The sequence below is a fragment of the Ambystoma mexicanum genome, chromosome 7q, assembly GCF_040938575.1.
Source record: "Ambystoma mexicanum isolate Mex_15411 chromosome 7q, UKY_AmexF1_1, whole genome shotgun sequence".
In the NCBI taxonomy this organism is placed as follows: Eukaryota; Metazoa; Chordata; class Amphibia; order Caudata; family Ambystomatidae; genus Ambystoma; species Ambystoma mexicanum.
In genome coordinates this window covers 840,117,119-840,137,902 of record NC_090941.1, presented here as the reverse complement: position 1 = coordinate 840,137,902, position 20,784 = coordinate 840,117,119, and the positions used below count along the sequence as shown (strand labels likewise).

At 45.8% G+C, this 20,784-nt stretch overlaps 1 protein-coding gene across 2 annotated transcripts in view; it reads left to right on the top strand.

Annotated features, from left to right (window-relative positions):
• Nucleotides 1-18,693, top strand: part of AMOTL1 (angiomotin like 1) — a 1,007,056-nt gene extending 988,363 nt beyond the window's left edge. For both annotated transcript variants that reach the window (XM_069639243.1, XM_069639245.1), the window contains one exon: nt 15,471-18,693. In XM_069639243.1, coding sequence (XP_069495344.1) covers nt 15,471-15,580 — 110 coding nt within the window. In that variant the 3' untranslated portion in view covers nt 15,581-18,693. The remainder of the gene's footprint in view (nt 1-15,470) is intronic.
• Nucleotides 18,694-20,784: the final 2,091 nt, after the last annotated feature.

The following is a 20,784-nucleotide window of genomic DNA, read 5'->3' as shown; positions in this document are numbered from 1 at the left end:
TTTTTTTAGGAGAGGGTGCACAAGGGAGTTCTTGAGGGAAAGCGGGAAGGAGCCAGTGGTGAAAGAGTGTTTACAGAAGTCAGCATGGGTGGGGGCGAGAGTAGATGTTGTCCTTAATGGCTTTATTGGAATGATTGCAATCAATGATTTAAGAAATCAATATTGATTTCTTAAATCATTGATTGCAATCATTCCAATAAAGCCATTAATTATGTTGTGGTAGGCTGAATGAGTTAAAGTCTTGATGGAAGTTGATCAAACTAGTGCAGCAGCGTCATGTTCTCCTTTTGTAGCTTGCATTGGACAATTTTATCTATCCTGAACTAATACTTGTATCCTATATTGCATTGTTTTTCAAAGGTTCGGTACTCGCATGTAAAATTCATCAGATTGTAAGGTTCTATATAGATATGTGGACCATCAAGTCCATTGGGGGTACCCCGCTTCTCACCCCCCCCTCCTATGTGTGTACCCACTGTGTATCCCTCGCCGCAGTAAGTTATTTTGATTAATGCATTTTATTTTGATTTGTGTATTTATTCGGTTGATTAGTTATTTGTGGTTGTATTGCTTTTTTATGTTCGTTTTGTTTATGTATTGATGCAATTTGTGTGTGTTTTTTTATGTGAGCGCTCTGATGCCTATGGGGTTGTGGCGCTATACAAATAAACAAAACAAAAGTCTGTTTAGATAGAAAAAGACTGACTGGAATCTAGAGTTATTCATTCTGATGGATTATGCAACACAGTTCTTGAAAAGCCTGTCAGTGGGGTGGCCCTGATGAAAGGAATTGAGCAGTAAAGGTCTTGTAGCAGCTCATTAGCCCTAAGAAGGACCTGAGATATCCTCGCATGCAGGCACACTTCTGAAAAGTGTGTACGTTGTTGACTTAAGGTTGTTTTGCTCAACATCCCAGATAGTATTGCAGGCATTTTACAGCAGATGTAGTGAGTGCACACTTTGCAGGGCTTTTACATGAGACCGACATGAACAGTGTATTACTACATCTTCAGGGAATACTAGAGGGGATTAATACTTCTCCTGCATGGGGTCTAGCATGGATTCACATGATTATGAATATTCCCTCTTGTAAGGGAATCCTCGATAACAGAAAAAACAGTTGCACTTTAAAACTGTATTTCTCCTCTAAACCAATCACTGTCCTCTGGGTCATACTGTCCCCATCCAATGACAGCCCTCTCCCTTAACTCCACCACTGGTGCCCATCTTCAGATTTTTACTGCACTTTTCAGTGTTGGGAGTCCTCAAGTTGCCTTGCAAGCTAATTTCACATTTTTTCGCATTTTTATCCAAAATAGAATTTTGACCAATTTTTGCTTAATTATCTTAGACGAAGGACAGGCCGGCAGTGGGGATCCGCTACCGGCGAAGATCTTCAGCCACCGTCGGATCGTCATCAAAGTTCGAGAAAGGCCCGGCCTTGGGCCTACTTCGCGCCTTTCAGCCATGAGAAGCAAGAAAGTCAAAGCCTCTTCAAACTCTTTGCGAAGTGTGGATTAAGAAACATCTTCCTGGAAGATTGGCTTCATACATGCTTAAATTGCCTGCATCCGGACCCCCATGAGGAAAGATACGAGGTGTGTCCTGGTTTCTCGAAGAAAACCAAAAAAGACCACTACAGCAGACTGTCAGCGTGGCTCACGTCGAGCAAGGCCACTGACTCAGCTGCACGGCAGAGTCAAGCCTCATCTAGGACTGGCCGATCTGAGAAGCGAACTCCCTCAGGGAGGAGGTTGAGATCCTTTGAGCATGCCCCGCTTGCGGAGGTCGAAGAGAAGGCCAAGCTCCACAATGCTAGTACCACTGGGTTCGCTGCTGATGAGGGTCCTGAGTCGGGCAAAAGGCGATCGCCATCACCATCCGCCTCTACGGTGAGCGTACCAACAAAAGGGTCCTCTTCAAAGAGGAAGTCCCCAAACCCGGCAAAACTCTTGTGTGTCTGTGGATAAGCCAATGAAGGACAAGTCTGGAGAGGACTCGTCTGAGCTCATTAAGACCTTGCAGCATGCCAGGTCAATGAAGTCTTCGACGGCACCGTTGACAAGACGCAACAAGCTCATCGTCGTCGTAGTCAATGTCGACCCACTCCATGGTGTCCTTACCCCCAAGGCGAGATACGGCTGCAGAAGCAGCGACGAAGACTAAGGCCCCTCCAGGGTCAGGGAAGGACCCGCCCGCACAGACCCAGCAGCCACGAGAGACAGACAGACAGACAGACAGAGAGAGAGAGAGAGGGAGATGGAGAGGGGGAGAGAGAGAGAGAGAGAGAGAGAGAGAGAGAGAGAGACCCTCCCTCCAGTGGAACTCCCCTGGTACGTGGACCAGCGGGCTGTTCCAGATAGACCGGAGCAGATATACTCCAGTATCGACGAGGATAATGAACTGCAGAACGTTACTACATGTATCATGAGGGTACTCCTGCTCGCAGGAGGAGGCGTGTCAGCCCAGACCCTACACGCATTTGTCACCGAAATCGTGCAGAGGATGCCTCCAGGACTTAAGCCTTCATGGGACACGCAGGAGCTTCCAAGACTAAGCTTGCCCCGAGAAAGAGAAAGGACAAAGGGGGCACTGGTCCTCGCCATCATCCGACTCCACCACCACCACTACTTCATTGCGATAAGACCCCACCCAGGCATGGGCACGGACGCAGCTACTGGCACCGACGAGGATGAAGACTTCATTGCGGCAGACTGGGAGATGCCACACGCGGACGAGCCCCATAGGGCCTCCCCACCTGATTAAGTTGGATCCTTTCATTCTGTCATTTCAAGGGTCTCATATATTCCGTGTTAGTCCCCGAGGCGAGCAAGAAAGAAGGCTTCCTATACCAACAGTGTGAGTCGAGAAGAAAGAAAATCAGGTCTGTTCCTTTACTGGACATTTGGGAGGAAGGCCTGTCTCTAATGTGAAACTCGGGTACGGCCCGACCAAGCGGGACATATTGGAGAAGAAGTACAGGGTTCCAGATTCATCCCCAGATGCAAAAGGTCTCAGCCCTCGCCGGATTTGGTAGCCTCAGCAGCCGCCAGGAAGCGTGCAGCGAACCCGTTGTCGGCAACCATGGTACCTCCGTACCAGGAGGGGAAGAAGCTGGATGCAATGGGCAAGAGGATCATTTATACAGCAGCCTCTACCATGAAGTCAGCTAACGTCCTAGCCATCTTGTCCCGACATGACCGGGAACTATGGTTCAATTTGGGTCCTGTTCTGGACTTCATGCCCAAAGACAAGAAGGTCGAGGCACTGGAATTCTTTCAGGAAGGGGAAGTGGTCTTGGATCACACCATCATGATGGCAGTGGACATCACAGACCCAGGTTTCCTCCAGATGGGGAACGGGGTGTCCCTGCTTAGTCAAGGTTGGTTGAAGGCAACAAACCGCTGCCCGGACATTCCGACGTAGGTGCTGGATATGGCGATCGACTGGGAGAACGTCTTCAGAAAGGCGGTTGACGAGTCTTTGCAAGCTATAAAGACTGACACAGAGACAGCACACTCCTTGGGAAATTTGCAGCAGTGTCGGCCGTCATCCTTTCGCTCTTCCAGAAGAAAACCAGGAAGATCATACAAGGGTTATACTACGCCGTACCGACAGCCTCCATGCTACTCCTCTCAGGAAGCGCACAAGGGTCGCTCTCAAGGCAGTGGAGGACAGCTGCAGCGCCACCCGCAGGTCAAAGCTCTGACTCCCAAGCAGGCCTGAACCGGCCATGGCCTCAGGCCCCCACCTATGCACCCTGTGTTAGGGAGAATTCTCATTTCTGTGCTAATTTCCTTCAACCTTAGAGACGCCAAGCTCTTTTGCTGGACTTAGGGACGTTTTAATGTTTACTCTGGAGGGAGTGAGACTTTTCTCTCACTCCGTCATGTGTTTTGACCAGATTTGGATTATGCGATTTCACGGAGTCTGACAAACTCCAAAGGCATCTACTTTTGTGTATGGTGACACACATCACCTTCAGTGCAGTGTCACAGAGAAATCATTTAGATTTTTCATAAGGTTTAATTACCTTTTCTTGTGTGAACTACAGTTCCCAAGAATAGTAAATTGAAATTGACTTGACTTACATTTTCTCTTTGTAGGTCCAGCACACACCATCTTATGTGGAGTGCTGGGGGGTTACCTAGTGGCCCCTTATCCTACATTCTCATGTAACATTTCTATGTTACCCTCCCTACGTTAAATGGCTGGTGGCAGTGGTTTCATTTTCCTACCATTGTGCTGTTTTACCGCAGCCTGAATCCTCAGCTGCAGTACAGCACCCATGGTTGACCATTTTGCCAAAATGCTCCTGGTTTTTATTCGCCATTTTCTGTTTGTGAGGTCTTTCTTGGGTTTTACTCTCTGCGTTGAGCCAGGTTTGAGCCCTTTGTTCATTTTGACTTTGGCGGTCTTCTGTCCTGAAGCCTGCCTCTGGCTGCAGTGTGTCTGGAAAGGCAGGATGTGAGGAAGGTTCCCGAAACTCCCCTGTCCTTTGTTTCTAGGAGTGCCTGAATGCAACCAGTCCTGACTGGCTGGCTGTCCTTTTAGGACAGCCACCCTGCTGTGTGATTGACAGCCTAGGCTGTGCATGAATGGGAGAAACCTGCTTAAAAGGAGAGGGTTTTGGGACTAGAGGCAGAGTCAACCACTGGGAGAAATACCTGACGAAGAAACCGTGAATGAAGCTTGCTGCATCCTCCTGGACCTTTGAATTGCCCAGTGAAGGGTGTGCTGCTGTGCAGAGAAGCTCCGGAAGGGACGACTTCTTCCCTTGGATTAGTGGGACCAACTAACCCAGAGACGAGCTCCAGTGGACCATCTTCCCTGACTGGATGTACTTCTTCGCTGCTGCAAGGGCCCAGTGCCAGGGGTCAAGAAATCTTAGTCGAGTGCAACATTTGAAATCCGGCCAGAAGTTCTAGGATTCTCCTAAGGACCCTCCCGAAGCATGACAACCAGAGCTCGAGTCCCCTCTCCAGAGTGCAGGACCCAGGGAGTGAAGGAAGCCCAACCAGTATCCGAGATCCGCAACAGTGCTGTTTACTAAGCGCTGAAACCGCGAAGTGCTGCTGAACCAAAAAGAGACCATAGCTGCCAACGACCTTACAATTACCGCCGCAGGAGCCCTCCAGACGCCCTCCCTCTTGTCCCCACGACTGAGGCTCAGAAACACGGAGTCTGCACAGCTGTAACAGGACAGAATCTAGCTGCAGCACTCTTCTTCAAACCAGAGGCACTGTTTAGACGTGGGTTACTTACCTCATTGTCTTTTAGCTGTGCTTTTCTCAGTTGGGAATTGCAGTGGCTTACTCTTAGAGTTGATTCCAACTCTCCTTTCACAACAGCTTGTGACCCTACAAGTGATTTTCTAACAAACTCTCTAACTGGTTCAAGACCTTGATTCTAAGAAGTGCCTCTGCTCTAAGAATTTGCAACATTTTTATTTTTTTAATTTATTTATTGTTATAGTTCCAAAGAACTTTCCACAAATATATCTAATATCAGAACAATTAAAAGGAAAAAGATAATACATATAATCATCAATTCATGCAATTTCACACTAGAACTTTTTAGAGGAGATTCCAAAAATGTAAAATGAGGGTATAAAATATACAATGTTCTTAGCAGCTCGATTACACAGCAGCAAATAAAGAGTCTCGGATATATTAGAACTGCAGAGGGACATATCAAATAGGTACTTAGAATAAACTTAGAACATAAAACATAGAACAAACAAAACATAGCATACCTATATAAATCAAGACATATTTATAAATCAGATAATAGCTTCACATTGTCTTGAAATTCCCTCAAGTGAATATTGGCAACCTTCTATAGTTGGGTGATAGCAATAATTAGGCTACTATTCCACCCTGCTAGGCATCTAAACCAGAAATGTTCACTTGCAATATAATCCAAATCATATTCATATTTTGCAAAGTATTTCTCATAGATGGAGCTCATACTTTTGCAGCAGGTGAATACGTGTTTAGCTGTCTCAACCTCCGTTTCCTCACAACACAATCTACAGACCCTTCTTTCCATAGGAATTCCTGTCCAGGCTCCACGTACCCCCCGAACATTAAGTCGGTTGAGTCTAAGTCCAGAAATATTTTCCGGTTAACCTTGGACGGCATCAACTTTAAATAGTAATGGGGCTTTTTATACAGGAATCAATCTAGCAAATCTCCACAGGGAGCTTAATTCAGCAACCTTGTCATTGCTGGTGGTCCAATTCCACTTTTCTAAGGTGTTCTTCAAGGATTTTAATACCACTCCCTCCCCGTGGTCCCATTTGGGGGAGTACCCTATTCTTTCAAAGAGACACAGGATATTCTTCTGGAAGATGTTCAAGGCCTCCATATTTCCTCCCTCCAATCCTTCACGAAGAATATGTAGTAACGTATCTTGACGAGCATATTTTATTTTAACATATAGCTTCGCCCTGTTATATTCAATTTGAGCAGATAAAGAAACAAGCCCTATTTCTAACCGAATAACCTGTATCGGCGCATAATTGGAGAGACCAAGCAGTCTTCTCCATATCAGACCCTCAGTCACATCAGCCCAATCAGACCAGTCCGAGAAAGAGGCTTCCAATGTGTACAAAAATAAATTGCAGCCAGCTTTTGCTTGTAGATATTGATAACACCCAACAAACTGAACCCAGCTGTTTTCTTGGAGAATGACATAACAGCTGTTAACGTTGCCATTACTTTAGTTCTTTTCCTTAATTGGACTAAGGGATTTATTTTCCTTCTTTCCCCACATATCTCATGACCCAAATATTTATAGCTGTTAACTTTCCTTATCTTTCCCAAGAAGCATGGTATGGTCATTTTTTTTACAGCAATGATATCAGACAGCCATACATTGAGTTTTTTTCAGATTGATAGAGAGACCATTAGTTTTTGCATACTCACACAGGGCGTTGGCACTATTACAAATACCCATATAAGAGTTGTCGAGGATAATGATGTCCTCCGTGCAGGCAGGCGATGGTCCTGGGCAATCCAGCAGGAAATTTCGATCTCGGCAGTTCATCTGGCCGGAGACAAAAACGAGACAGCGGATGCTCTGAGCAGGCAGAGCGTGATCTCTCACGAGTGGGAGTTGGCTCAGGAGATTCTCCTGGAGATCTTGGCCCTTTGGGGGACCCCTCAAGTGGATCTCTTCGCCTCCAGTGTTAACCGGAAGTGCGAAATGTTCTGCCTGCAGGAATTTCCTCCAAGAGGAGCTTTAGGAGATGCGTTTGTGGTGGAATGGTCATTCCCACTGCTGTACGCGTTTCCTCCAGTCCCCGTCATCCCGCAAGTGCTGCAAAGGTTACGGAGGTTCGGTTCCCGGAGGATCCTCATTGCTCTAGCTTGGGCCCAGAGGACGTGGTACCGGACCTTCTCGACTTGTCTGTCTGCCCTCCACGCAGTCTTCCCTACCGAGACGATCTGCTCTCACGGGAGGGAGGGTCAGGTTCTCCATCCACAGGTCAGATCCCTCAACCTTTAAGCTTGGCTTCTGAAAGGTTGAGGTATAAGGATTGGGACCTCCCTGAGGACGTGATGGAGGTGTTGCTTTCGGCCCGACGGCCGGTAACAAAGTCCCTGTACCGTTGCCGTTGGAGAAAGTTCTGCGACTTGTGCAGGGTTAAGAATGTGGATCCTTTTTCATGTGACATTCCTGTGGTTCTGTCTTTTTTGCTTTGTTTAGCCCACAGGGGCTTGCAAGTGGGTACCATTAAAGGTTACCTGGTGGCGCTGTCCATATTTAAGCACTCGTCTGAGGAGTGTTCTTACTTTAAAATTCCTTTAATTTCTCAGTTTCTAAAAGGGCTCACTAATGTGTTCTCTCCGTCACCTTTCCAGGTGCCCGGTTGGGATTTGAACCTGGTTCTCAAGTTTCTAATGGGTGCTCCATTTGAGCCTTTACATTCTTGCCCTTTGAGACTGTTAACTCTTAAAACTGTATTTTTAGTTGCGGCCACTTCCGCTCGCAGAGTGAGTGAGTTACAGGCACTTTCAGTTAAGCCACCCTTCAGTTAAGCCACCCTTCACTGTGTTTCATAAGGACAGGGTTGTCCTTGGAGTTCGTCCTTCCTTTCTTCCGAAGGTGATGTCGGAATTTCATTTGGGCCAGAAGGTTATTTTTCCGGCGTTTTATCCTCCCCCACATCCTGGTAAGGAGGAGGAGAGGCTCCATAGGTTGGATCCTAGGAGAGCTTTAAGCTTCTACATTTCTCGCATGTCCTGGGTCAGAGTGGACGATCAGCTCTTTATTGGTTACGCTGGAAGGTGTTTTTGACAAGCTGTGACTAAGCAGACTTTGTCCAGATGGATTATCTTGGCAGTTTCTCAATGTTACCGCCTGGCGGGTAAGGACCCTCCGGTAGGCTTACGGGCCCATTCGACTAGGGGTATGGCTGCCTCTACTCAGAAGAGACAAATTCAAGATGGTCACTCTTTCTCAGATCCTCCAGGCCCTTCAGTTCCAGGACTGGTTGGTATCTCTGGACCTTCAGGACGCTTATTTCCATGTGCCTATCCATCTCAAACACAGGAAATACCTGAGGTTCGCAATTGGCACTCTCATTATCAATTTCGAGTGCTGCCATTTGGGCTGACCTCCGCCTCGAGGGTCTTCAAGTTAATGTCGGTAGTGGCGGCAAGTCTAAGGAGGGAAGGGATTCATGTCTACCCCTACCTGGACGATTGGTTGATCAGGGCTGTCTCTTCGGAACAAGCTCAGATCCAACTAAATCACGTGTGCCACTCCCTTCACAGACTGGGCTTCTCCCTCAATTTAAAGAAGCCACAAATGATACCATCGCAGAGACTCCAGTTCATAGGAGCGATCCTGGACACTTCCCTGGGAAAAGCCTCGCCACCAGAGGAGGGCTCAAGATATTCTACAGATGGTTACCAAGTTTCAAAATGCCCAACGTCTCCTTCGACTTTTTGAGGTTGCTAGGCCTCATGGCATCCTGCATTTTCCTAGTGCCAGAGGCTCGCCTGAGAATGAGATCCCTCCAGTGGGCACTGAGGACTCAGTGGTCACAATTCTCAGGGAGAATGACAGATCTTCTTCAGGTTCCCGACAGGGTGGCTCGAGACCTTCAGTGGTGGGCCTGTCAGGAGAACATTCTGAAAGGAGAACATTTTTGGCAACCCTGGCCGGAGATAACAGTAGTCACGGATGCCTCACTCACGGGGTGGGGAGCCCACGCCAACGACTTGACCATCAGCGGTCATTGGTCTCCATCGGAGTCCAGACTACATATCAACCTGTTAGAGCTGAGAGCCATCAGACTTGCGCTGAAGGCGTTCCTGCCAGCTGTACAAGGGAAAAACGTCCTGATAATGACGGACAACACAGTGGCCATGCATTACCTCAACAAAAGAGGAGGCGTAGGATCACTACCCCTGTGCAGAGAGGCGATGCAGCTCTGGTTTTGGGCAATCCAAGAAGGAATCTCTCTATTGGCAGTTCACCTAGCCGGAGAGAAGAACTTGACAGCGGATGCTCTGAGCAGGCAGAGCACAGTCTCCCATGAGTGGGAACTAGCTCAGGAAGTCCTTCAAGAGATCTTCGCCCTTTGGGGAACCCCTCAGGTGGATCTGTTCGCCACCAGCGTCAACAGGAAATGCGATCTGTTCTGCTCAAGGGAATTTCCCCCGAGAGGAGCTCTGGGAGACGCGTTCATAGTGGACTGGGAGTTTCCGCTTCTGTACGCGTTCCCACCGGTCCCTGTCATTCCTCAAATGATCAGGAGGTTGAGAAGATTCCGGAGAACCATGATCCTAATTGCCCCGGATTGGGCCAGGAGAACGTGGTACCCGGACCTTCTAGACTTGTCCATCTGCCCTCCAATTCGACTTCCACTCAGAGAGAACCTACTCTCACAGAAGGGAAGTCAGGTTCTCCATCCAGACATCAAAACCCTCAACCTGTAACGCTCACCTGATTCCCGTAGAGGCGCCGGTCTTGACTGGGCGTATACCGTATCTTCAAAGGTGATGTGTAACACACGGCTGGCTCTTTGGGCTGGACCTCTGTGCACTGTATGTCTGACTCGAAGGGTAAGATGTCTGCAGATAGAAAATATGGGATTAAGGAACTGGGTTATTGAATGTCTCTCTCTTCTTCCCTTTCTCTTCTCCTGTAGAACCCCAAAGGTTAATGCTCTCACCTTAGGTAAGTGAACGCCGTGCTCTCCATCTGCCTCGGGGCAGTGTGCTGTAACCAGTTTCTTCACTGGATAAGGGGAGCAGGCCTCTTGACTTCAGAGGACTGCTGTCCGTCGTTTACTGCACGAACGGTAAGTTTCGAGTAATTCTAATGTCTTTAAAGTCTTTAGTAATGATGTTTCTTGTTTTGCAGGGTTCCGGCGATGGCGGATGATGGGCTGAAGTGAGTTGAAGATGGAGCCCGTGTGATGAATAGAAGCGCCTGGAAGCACGTAAGTAAGCGCTTGTTGCCTGCTTCACGATGCGCTCTAACTGTCTTTTTATTTTGCAGGTACAAGTTCGGAGCGGCTGCAGGGTGCCGGAATACCCACTGGGTTAGATGTGGAAAGGAGTAATGGCACGTGAGTATTAAAGTTCCCCAATGTCTTTAAACGCACCTTGTTTTGTCTTTCAGATGCGGGATGCAGCGCCGAAGGCCTCCGGAGCGTGCGAAGAGTTGGTAAGCTTTTGTCTTTCAGATGCCGGAATGCAGTGTGAAGACCTCCGGAGCGCACGAAGAGTAGGTAAGCCTTTGTCTTTCAGATGCCGGAATGCAGCGCGAGGCGTTGGTGACAGCCGATGGACCAGGTAAGTGAAGAGCTGTCACTGAAGACCGTAATGCTAACCTGTTCTTTCTTGTCTTTATAGGTGTTGCTGAAGACTGGATTCAGGATGGTAAGCCTTTTTCCTTAGGCCCAGGATCAGATGCAGAAGACACGATGAGCGTTCTGCTGCAGAGGATGCAGAATAACGCAAAGCAAGATTCATCCATCGGGTGTGGTTTAAATAGCCTCCTGTAGTGCTTAGGTCTCTCCTTCCACAGCCACGCCTAGGTAAGAAGAGAGTTCCTGCTTTCCAGAAGAGTTCCAGTGTTCTGAATCTAGGGAGTGGCTCCTGCCCCACCCAACAGGAAAAGTAGTTCCAAACAGAAGAGGCTCAACTGGCAGGCAAGTAAGCAGCATGGTCTGCTGCAGGTAAGTCCACCCAAGCATTATGAGCCCGGCGCTTCCAGCGCTGGGACTGGGCATATTTATGAGCCTGGTGCCACTGGCGCCAGGACTGGGTCCAAAAGGTCCCAATTGGGACTGGTTGGCACTCGGAACCTGGGTTATTGATCTGCTTCCAAGGGAGTTGGGAAAACCCTGACCTTTTGGAAGCAGAGATCATGACACAACCTTCACGCTTGGCTTCTGTAAGGTTGAGGTACAAGGATTAGGACCTCCCTGATGATGTTATGGAGGTGTTGCTTTCGGCAAGGAGGCCAGCAACAAAGTCTTTATACCGCTGCCGTTGGAACAGATTTTGCAGCTGGTGTAGAGAACAAAATATCGACCCTTTTTCATGTGGTACACCAATGGTTTTGTCCTTCCTTCTATATTTGGCGAATTCAGGCCTTCAAGTTGGCACCATTAAGGGCTATCTCGCAGTGCTATCCATCTTTAAGCGCACTGCGGAAGAACCATCCTATTTCAAATTACCCTTGGTAATACAGTTTCTAAAGGGGTTAACCAATGTTTATCCCCCAAGACCATTCCAAGTTCCCCTATGGGATTTAAACTTAGTACTAACTTTCCTGATGGGCACACCTTTCGAACCACTCCATTCTTGTTCGTTAAAATTCATTACCCTTAAAACTGTTTTATTAATAGCACTTACATCTGCTAGAAGGGTGAGCGAATTACAAGCTCTTTCTTGTAAACCCCCTCACACAATATTTCACAAAGACAAAGTTGTCCTGCAAGTGAAGCCTAATTTCCTCCCAAAGGTGGTTTCTGAATTCCATATCACTCAGAAGATTACCCTACCATCTTTCTATCCTCCTCCTCACCCGGGGAAAGAGGAAGAGAGGTTACACAGGCTAGACCCTAGAAGGGCTTTAAGTTTTTACATCAGTAGACTAGCCAGGATAAGACAGGCAGACCAGCTGTTTGTAGGTTACGCAGGTCACAAGCTGGGGTTACCAATAACTAAGCAGACCATTTCCAGATGGATCATTCTAGCCATTCTGGAATGTTATAAACTGGCAGGGAAAGAGCCCCCTCAAAACCTTAGGGCTCATTCGACCAGAGGTATTGCAGCTTCATCGGCCCTCAAAAGAGGCGTGCCGGTTAAAGACATCTGTGCAGCCGCTACATGGTCGTCTGTCCATACCTTTACACGTTTTTACAATTTGGATTCCTCCTCCAGTCAAGAGACTAGGTTTGGAAGGGCTGTACTGCATTCTATTCATCAATAGAAGACAGCGTGAAGTCAGTACTCCCTCCTCCAATAATAGAATACTGCTATGGGAGCCTATCTAAGATGAGGAATATGTCGGAGGACACAATCCCTTCGAAGAACAAGTTAACTCTTACCTTGTAACGTTCTTTCGACGGGATGTTCCTCCGATGTATTCCTCATCGGCCCTCCCATCCATCCCCGCAGTTCTACTTCCCGTGTTGTTGCAGCTTACGCTCCTTCAGGGTGATTAGTCTAGTCCAGAAAGTATTATTGTGGGCTACAAAACGGAACTGAGCAACGGACGCTGCGCGCAGCCTTTATAGGCAGGATGACGTCGATACGGCGGCTGTCGAGGGACATCGACTCGGAGGACGTCGACGCGCAGCGCCCTCTAGAGAAAAATTTTTCAGAGGCCAGCAGAGCTGGAAGGAGATATCTAAGATGAGGAATACGTCGGAGGAACATCCCGTCGAAAGAACGTTACAAGGTAAGAAGTAACTTGTTCTTCTGTTCTATCCAGCTTTTACGTCTCTATGATTCATGAATCATGTGCTTTCATTTTGTCAAAAGTGATTGTCAGAAGTTTTGTTCTTGCAATAGTACAATTTTTCTTTTCTCCCGACATTAATCTGTTCCACCACACCCTTTCGTCTAAAACTGAAACTGGCAACCCAAGAGGTGAGAGATAGGCACTTCTTTTGTGACTGAGCGCCTTACAATGCAGCAACAGGTGCTTCAGAGTTTCAGGTTCCTCTGCTGATCGACACAATCTGCATTCTTTAGACACCGACTGGAGTCTAATGCATAGAATTTCACGTGTGGGCATTAAGTTCAAACAGGCTCTCAGAAATGTCCTCATTAGTTTTTTATCCGGAAATTTTGAACAATATGGCAGAGGAACTTTTAGCTGATTAAATGTTGGAGGCAGGTGTGTGGTCAATTTGTTAGCTTGGGCCTTTTCGACTGTGCCAATCCAGTCCATTAGGTCAATTTTTCTTTTGATTCTTTGCGGATTACCGACCAATTCATCTTCGGTGCAGGCTAGTTCTTCCAATTTTGTTTTTTGCTTTAGCAACCATTTCTTTTAACATACTGGTGCGGCCGGTTGAAATTTCTGCGGCTATCAATTTGTATATTGGAAGAGTGTCCGGAAGGATGATTTTTCTGTAAATTTGCATAGAATTTTGTTCGACAGATGCCAGTAAAGACTGAAGGCCCAAATCCCACCTGATATTTGCAATGGCCGCCAAGTTTGGTAAGCCCAAAACTGAGCGCCATAGCAAGCCTTCGAGTTTGGCCCAGATTGAGGTTGGCATTGACAGGGTCGCGCCCATTCCGTAAGTTAGCGCCGGGACAACTTTGCTTCTATAGAATTGAATTACAGGCTCCAACGAAGATTTGCCATATATTTTGTCAATGGATCTAATCTGGGCTGCTAAGTTCCTGGTTTTGCCCCATAGAGTAAATTGCATGCATGTTTCTTGTGTTGAGCTGTCCATCATTACCCCCAGGTATTTGTAGTGTTCGACAATTTCAATCTTGGTGTTCTCCAAAAACCATCCTTTGTTGCGGCTCTTCACGGAATGGTTTTTCGCCAGGATCATGTCTAACAACCTTTGCCAATTTTGTAGGCCTCGCTGCAAGATATCAAGAGAAACCGAGGAGTAGACACCCGAGGGAGGGAGAGGTGAAATAATTAGAAATGCACCTATCACAACACCCACACTAATGGAGAAGCTGATCTATCTACCATTGAGACCACTCACTGGGACACTTAGTGCCAAAGCCTAACTATGAAAAGAGCCAAAAGCTTTCTGGCTTTAAGGGATTTAGGATAGTGATCCAGAGTGCCAGTTGCGTGGGAGAGAAAGGATGAGGAAGAGAAAACTTAGAAAGACCAAGCAGACCGTACAGTGAGAAATATACCGAAAATGTGGTGACTAAACCAAGTGAGCTTCACTGTAGAACAGGAAAGGCTTAGAGAAGCAGCAAGAGTGGAGAGCATGTTGGAAACTTTATGTTGGGGCTGGCAGGAGCCAAACCTTGACATCTGGGGAGTAGCCTGAAGGATATTCTAGCTATTGATGGTAGCTGCAAAGCCACCTATGCCAATTAAAGAAGTTTGCCTCCTTGGAGAAACCATTTGCTGGGAGGTCAGGATTACAGATGCCTGACCAATAGCTAGATAAAGGGGAAGAAACGCCTGCCCAGAAAAGCCCTGGAGATAGAGTGGAAGCTTCAGGCCTTGCTTATGTAACGCTTAACAGAATACCTAGGGCGATAGGGGACAGCCCAGGTCTTGCTGCATTAACACATCAGAGAACCCATATGTTAAGACTAGAGGTAAAGAAATGTTGCAATGGTAAAGCATAAAGCGACCCCTAAGAGAAGAAGAGTAACAAAACAAGGCTTACCACGATTGGAGTTCAGCACCCCAGGAAACTACTAGACATCAAGATTGTCTGACGAGGCCAAGACAAATAGCCTAAGACTCTGTGTGATATGAAGTACATGTTCCCAGATGTGGAGAAGCAGAAGATTGTGATTTAGCATAGGGACTGGACATTGGGCTTGTGAACTTACTTCCTCCTAGAATGGGCCCTTAATGGGCTAGCTAATTCCTTCCCCCGTCCCCTGTTGTCGTAAAGACTCCCCTTTGAGTTGCTTTCCTGTCGAGTAGGCATTCCTCCATCCCTTACCCCTAGGAGTAAAGGTTTTGGAACACCCCTATGCGTTGTGTGCTTGTTGATCTCCACCTGTGGCAGGTGGCATTCATATGTTTTAGCATGGGTGATAATTAAGGAAACATTTCTTAAGTCACATCTATATAACTGGTAGGCACTGAAGGATTGTATTGTTTTTGAGGTGCTAACACTGTAATGTTACTGGGAAAATATTCGTAAGTCACAGGCACGTAACTAGTGGATACTGTATGCTTTTATTGCATTTAACAGGATCTCTCCGTCTGGTCCTTTGCGATTATTTCTCTTCATTTCTCGTATATGTTTTTCTTTCCTTTGACAGAGAACAATGGCGGGAGTCTCGGAAAGCTGCATGACGCCAAAAGCAGAGTTAGTAACTTCATGCACAAGTCTGATTTTCACGAAGGAGAGGTGATGGAGGTGCTTATTTAGTACATTTTATCCTGGCATGTGAGGATATAAACATTTGCAAGCCCACGGAAGTCACTGCATATCCAGATCATGCTGCACTCCAAGACGAGACAATCTGTAAATGGACAGAGAAAGTTGGCGGCTGTAAAGTGATCATGCTGCAGAGAGACTTAGAATGTGTAAGACGTCAAATATGACATGATGGATGGCTAAAGAGGCATCAGCTAAACAGAAAGAAGGGTTATTGCTGGCGAAAACTGCATTGAGAAATACTTTGCAGATGTGCTTTCACAGTATAGGTGCTGTCAAGACAGTGTTTGGTCAATGAAGAGAAAAACGAGTGTTTTTTGTACATTTTAAAGTTTTTGCAACATTTTAAAAAACGTATTGCAAGTTTGTGGTGCCCAGTAAAAACAGTGATGAGCCTTCTCAATATACCCATAGGACACATTCCTTAAAAAATGATGCCCCAAAAATGTTTTCATATTTTTTTTTTTAACAGGTTGGGTTGCTTCTCTATGCAGTGGTAAAGGTAAAACATTTCACCATGCTTTTCAATGAGATGTGTTGGTTAGTTGAACACAAAGACTGTAGGCAAACATATGCAAAGGTATCAAAGGCAGTGTGTTATGCAAACAGTACAAAGATTTCAAATGAATGGTGACACTGCATGCCAAGCACAAACATTACAAGTTACCGTATGAGCCAGTCCCATTTATTTGTGTTCCTGCATGCGTTTTCCATCAACAGGCATTCTAATTGCTGAATGATGAGCAAGACTTGGTCTCCATGCGAGTAGCCATCCTCTCATTCACCTGGGTAGTAATGTGATAGTGCACTTTCCATCAGCAGTTTTCTCGAACATTGCACAGTAAAAAGTACTACAATGTTTTCACGCTGCCATCGTTATCTCCCGTGCACTGTCTCGCCAACTTGCTGCGTGTATGCTTAGGAGAGTACATATGATCTTAACTATGTAGTTTAAGGCAATGGTTCACTGGTTGACTCTGAAAGGGAAACTATTGGTGCAGGTGGTGTAGTCAGGAACCGCAGGTCCCAGGCATATGAAGTATGTGGGTAATCTCCTGAATGATAACTAGCCAGTATCTTGCAACTGCAAATTTGGACTCCTCTGATCATCATTCTCTCAGAGATGTCCGTAGTATCCAATGAGGTGCCAAATAACATTGTGCAGATTTCATTTTGACACCCAAACGGACCATGTATGGTATCGCCCATCTGTATCTGGCATGATTTCTCTAAAATCAACCTATGCTTTGATGCAGAGATCCTTCTTCAAATGTGTCTTATCTACACTTTCTCTGCTAGAGGATAGTTCCAGTTTCTGGCCCCAAATAAATGAAACAAATTGCTGAGAGGGATCCTTAGTAAATTCAGGTTAGCAGCCCTCGGAAAACAAATTGATTACCTCATTCAACCAGCTTTGCATGATCCACACATGATCCACACATAGACCAGTGACTGACATTCAAGGAGAATATGTTCCCCAGTGCACAAAAGGCCCTGAATAAACAGATTCAAACATTAACAAAGACAGTATGTCATCAATGAAACACATCCATTTGTAGTTTTTGCCCTCATCCTTGAACTTCCATTTGACTAGGGCTCCAGCTTGGATTTTGAAGAGAGAGTATATTACTCCCTATTTTTTTTATTGGGAGTAAAATGATTTTTAAGGAGTAAATAGGTAGTAGTTCCTAATGTCAATCGGATTTATCTTTTTGTAATACATGCTTTGCATAAAATAATAATCCGTGCAAAATAAAATGTATTACAGATCATACACTAATATTTGAGCTCATTTCTGTGGCACTGCTATGCTGGTAGCACATACATGAATATATATGTGTTGCTGTGTAGCTGGAAGTGGGGGCAGGCTTCTTTGTGTTTCCTATCTCTGCATAGTATATAAACTTCCTATTTTTTATTATATGGCTCATTTGCCTGATTTTATGGAGTTAACGTGGCTGGTATGCCTCTTATATCTGTACGCCCAACTTTGACAATCTAATATGCACTTAGTGGCCTGATAAACAAGACGCAAACTGTCTATCTGTAGGATTTGTGGACGTCTTTGGGAAGGGAGTAGAGTTTAAAGATTTTTTTAAAAATGAGAAACGCTCAAATATCTCACTGATAACATACATTCGCTATAGAACGTGCACTAAATCATGCCCTGCCCAGTGACTGTTTCTATTCCAATCACATGGAGAGGGACCTTAAAGTAGTTAAATGAACAAATTACTCTTGAGCTAAATCCATTCAGCTTTTTAGAATGACTGAGAAAAGTGCAACCAATCTCCGCCGAAATGCATTGTATGTCAAATGTTCTCATGCACGTTCATGCAGATAGCCTGAAAATCTGGAGGAATTTTTCCATTCCGCAGGTCGACAAGCTCGGGCCTAAAAAGGGGTTCTACTGCCAAAAGCATGACACACAAGACTGCCGAACCCTGAGACTAAGACTTATACAGCTATTTCATTGCCGACCACAACTTGGTACTTTTAATTGTGTGAGTCAGATGTTTTTGCAGTATTTATATATGTCAGTATTTCAATGTGAAAATGGCTTTGGACAGCAGCAGCAGTGCTCGTACAGACCTGCCTTTTGTATAAGATCTAGTATAATATTTAGGTACAGAATTGTAACATCTATGTGGTTATTTTATATACAGAACATGATTTACTGATTGAAAATAAATGGGTTTTATTAGGAATCCACCGATATCTGAAAAGAAAATGACAATCCAAGTAATCAGAATGTTCATAGAGGAGGTGATATTTTCACATCCTGCACACAAAGTATGAAAATTGTGATTATCTCAGGCACAAATTATCAAGAAATAAGTCACTGCTAAATATTAAGTATTTATCAGTTAAATATCAGGAAATATTCTATTTCATACAAAAAAGTGGACATCTATTCTTACATTTCACATTGGTTAAGTTTATTTCCGAAATATGTATGAGTTATTTAAAAGATGTATAATATTTACAAGATGTTTTGTGGTTATTGGCTTGATGCACATTACATTTGTTGTGCATCAGCAGATCCTATCCATTTATATGTTTCACACTCCACGTTTTGAAGTAAAAGTTATATTTTGCTGCAAGGGGTGCATTTTGTGTCTATCTTTCTCTCTGTGAGTGATCCTAAGACTGTAAATTGTTTCATAACCAGTATGCCCCAGGTGCAAAAATCATAATGCATGTTTTTTTCTGAAGTTTCACAGAAATCCTCTCTGGTAACACATTTGCCCAAAGCTCAAAATTCATGTGTACAACTTGGCAATGAGGTATATAATGTCCCTGCTTGTTAAGCCGCCCCCCCCCGACTATTTCTTGGCCGTTAATCCTGACAGAAACAGAACAGCTGGAATTCTTGCACTCTCCTCCTTCTGAAATAATGCAATGATGACCCAGGGGGTGGGATGACCCTGCTGATAACGGCCTGCCATCCAAGGACCAGAGTGAAGCGCTGGCACTTAAAACAGGCCTTGCAGAACCATTATTGGAAGGTGCTGTTTAAAAAAAAGAATTATGATCTTTTATGTTCTCCAGCATTAGATCTTTCATGGATTCACATGCTGTGAATATTCCCCATCATCAGGCTGGGAATCTCCGGTTACTTTGACTTAGTAGTTTTCCTCTGGAAAAACTTGACACCTTGAGTGTCCCATCGACGTCGTCGTGGGTGCTTTTGGTACCCACCAATGGGACGTCGAGTGTATGGCTCTGCCCCTGCAGCTTCCCCTCAGATTTCAACCATCTTCCGAGCTGTTGGGATTCCTCGTGTTTCTCTCCAGAGAGAAAATTAAATTTCATAGAAAATTCATTTTGCTTCAAATTTCACCATCCGGTGAAACCGACGTCTATATACACACACGGTTCCAGTTCCAACACTGGAAGCTTCAGGTGCTAAGAAGTCCTTATTCAGGCTGTGCGACACTTGCTGCCTAAAAAATCTGCATCAGGGGGACAGGCACACAGAATGTCTTTACTGCCTCTACCCAAACCATTCCACTGACGGCTGTAAGCTGTCTGCCAGGTTTTCTCTCGCAAAAAACCCTTAAGGACAAGAACCAGCGCCTAATCTGCTGGCTCAATGAAGGAGCTTATCTGGCGTCTGAGGTTGGCTCATCACGGATTGGGAGAGTAACCACTCCCCCTGACAGGAGGTCACAGTCAGACAGAGGAGCCGGTGGCAAAAAAACTAGACTGGTGAGGCAAAATAGTCTACAGGGCATGATAAGGCCAAACACTCTTTCCCTGTAAAGAAACCACCTGCTAGCGGCGAAGGGTCCTAGACCGGGTCCAAACTCTCTTCCAAGGGCCCGTTGACGAAAGCACCGTCGGACAAACAGGGGTAGATAGGCTCGCACCCATCGTCAAAATCTGCAGACCTGTCCAGGGGATCGCCTTTGTTGATGGACAAGCACAGAGGCAAATCAGCTACGAAATCCTACTCGGCGTCGTCATTGAAAAAGTCTACCTCGATGAGTGGCAAAAAACACTAGTCGTTGTCGGAATCTCGAAGATCCTCCTCCGGCCATGACTCGTCATGGAGAAACATGTCGACAGCCCAATCGTCATCGAAATCTACTCCGATGACAACACCATCGACAACCACAATGACATCTTCGTCAGGGTCTACGGCTCATCTCTCGATGACGACCACTTCGACGACCACCACCTCATTGACGACCAAAAAGAAATTGTCTGCAGAAAAAGCCTAAGTGCCCGTTGACCACTACGACGGGAGATTTCGGAATTACTGACAGAAGGCAATATATTGTCCCATAAGGGTATTTTGAAAACCCCAACTGGGGCAAGGATGCAGCACGGCTAGGCTCCCCTGGGAATGTCTCCCATAGAGTACCCGGATATCATGCCAGAAGACATTTTGCAGCATGAGATTACATCAGATTTTGAGTCTCCACCAGAGGAATGTCCACGTGTCATTGATCCGATCCTGTAGAAGGAACTTCCAATCCTCCTATCCAAGGGCTAGAGAGGAAGACACACCTCTAAGGTTTCAGACACCTACTCTGCCATCAACACCTGCTGGAATAGGCGGTATGCATCCACAATACCCCCTTATAAACCTGCAGACCCTGCTTTCCCTGCTGGTCCTTACAACGCTGCAGTCTCTTTTGGGACCGCTTGATTCCAGGCTTCCGTTCCCTCAAACTCAGACAATTCAG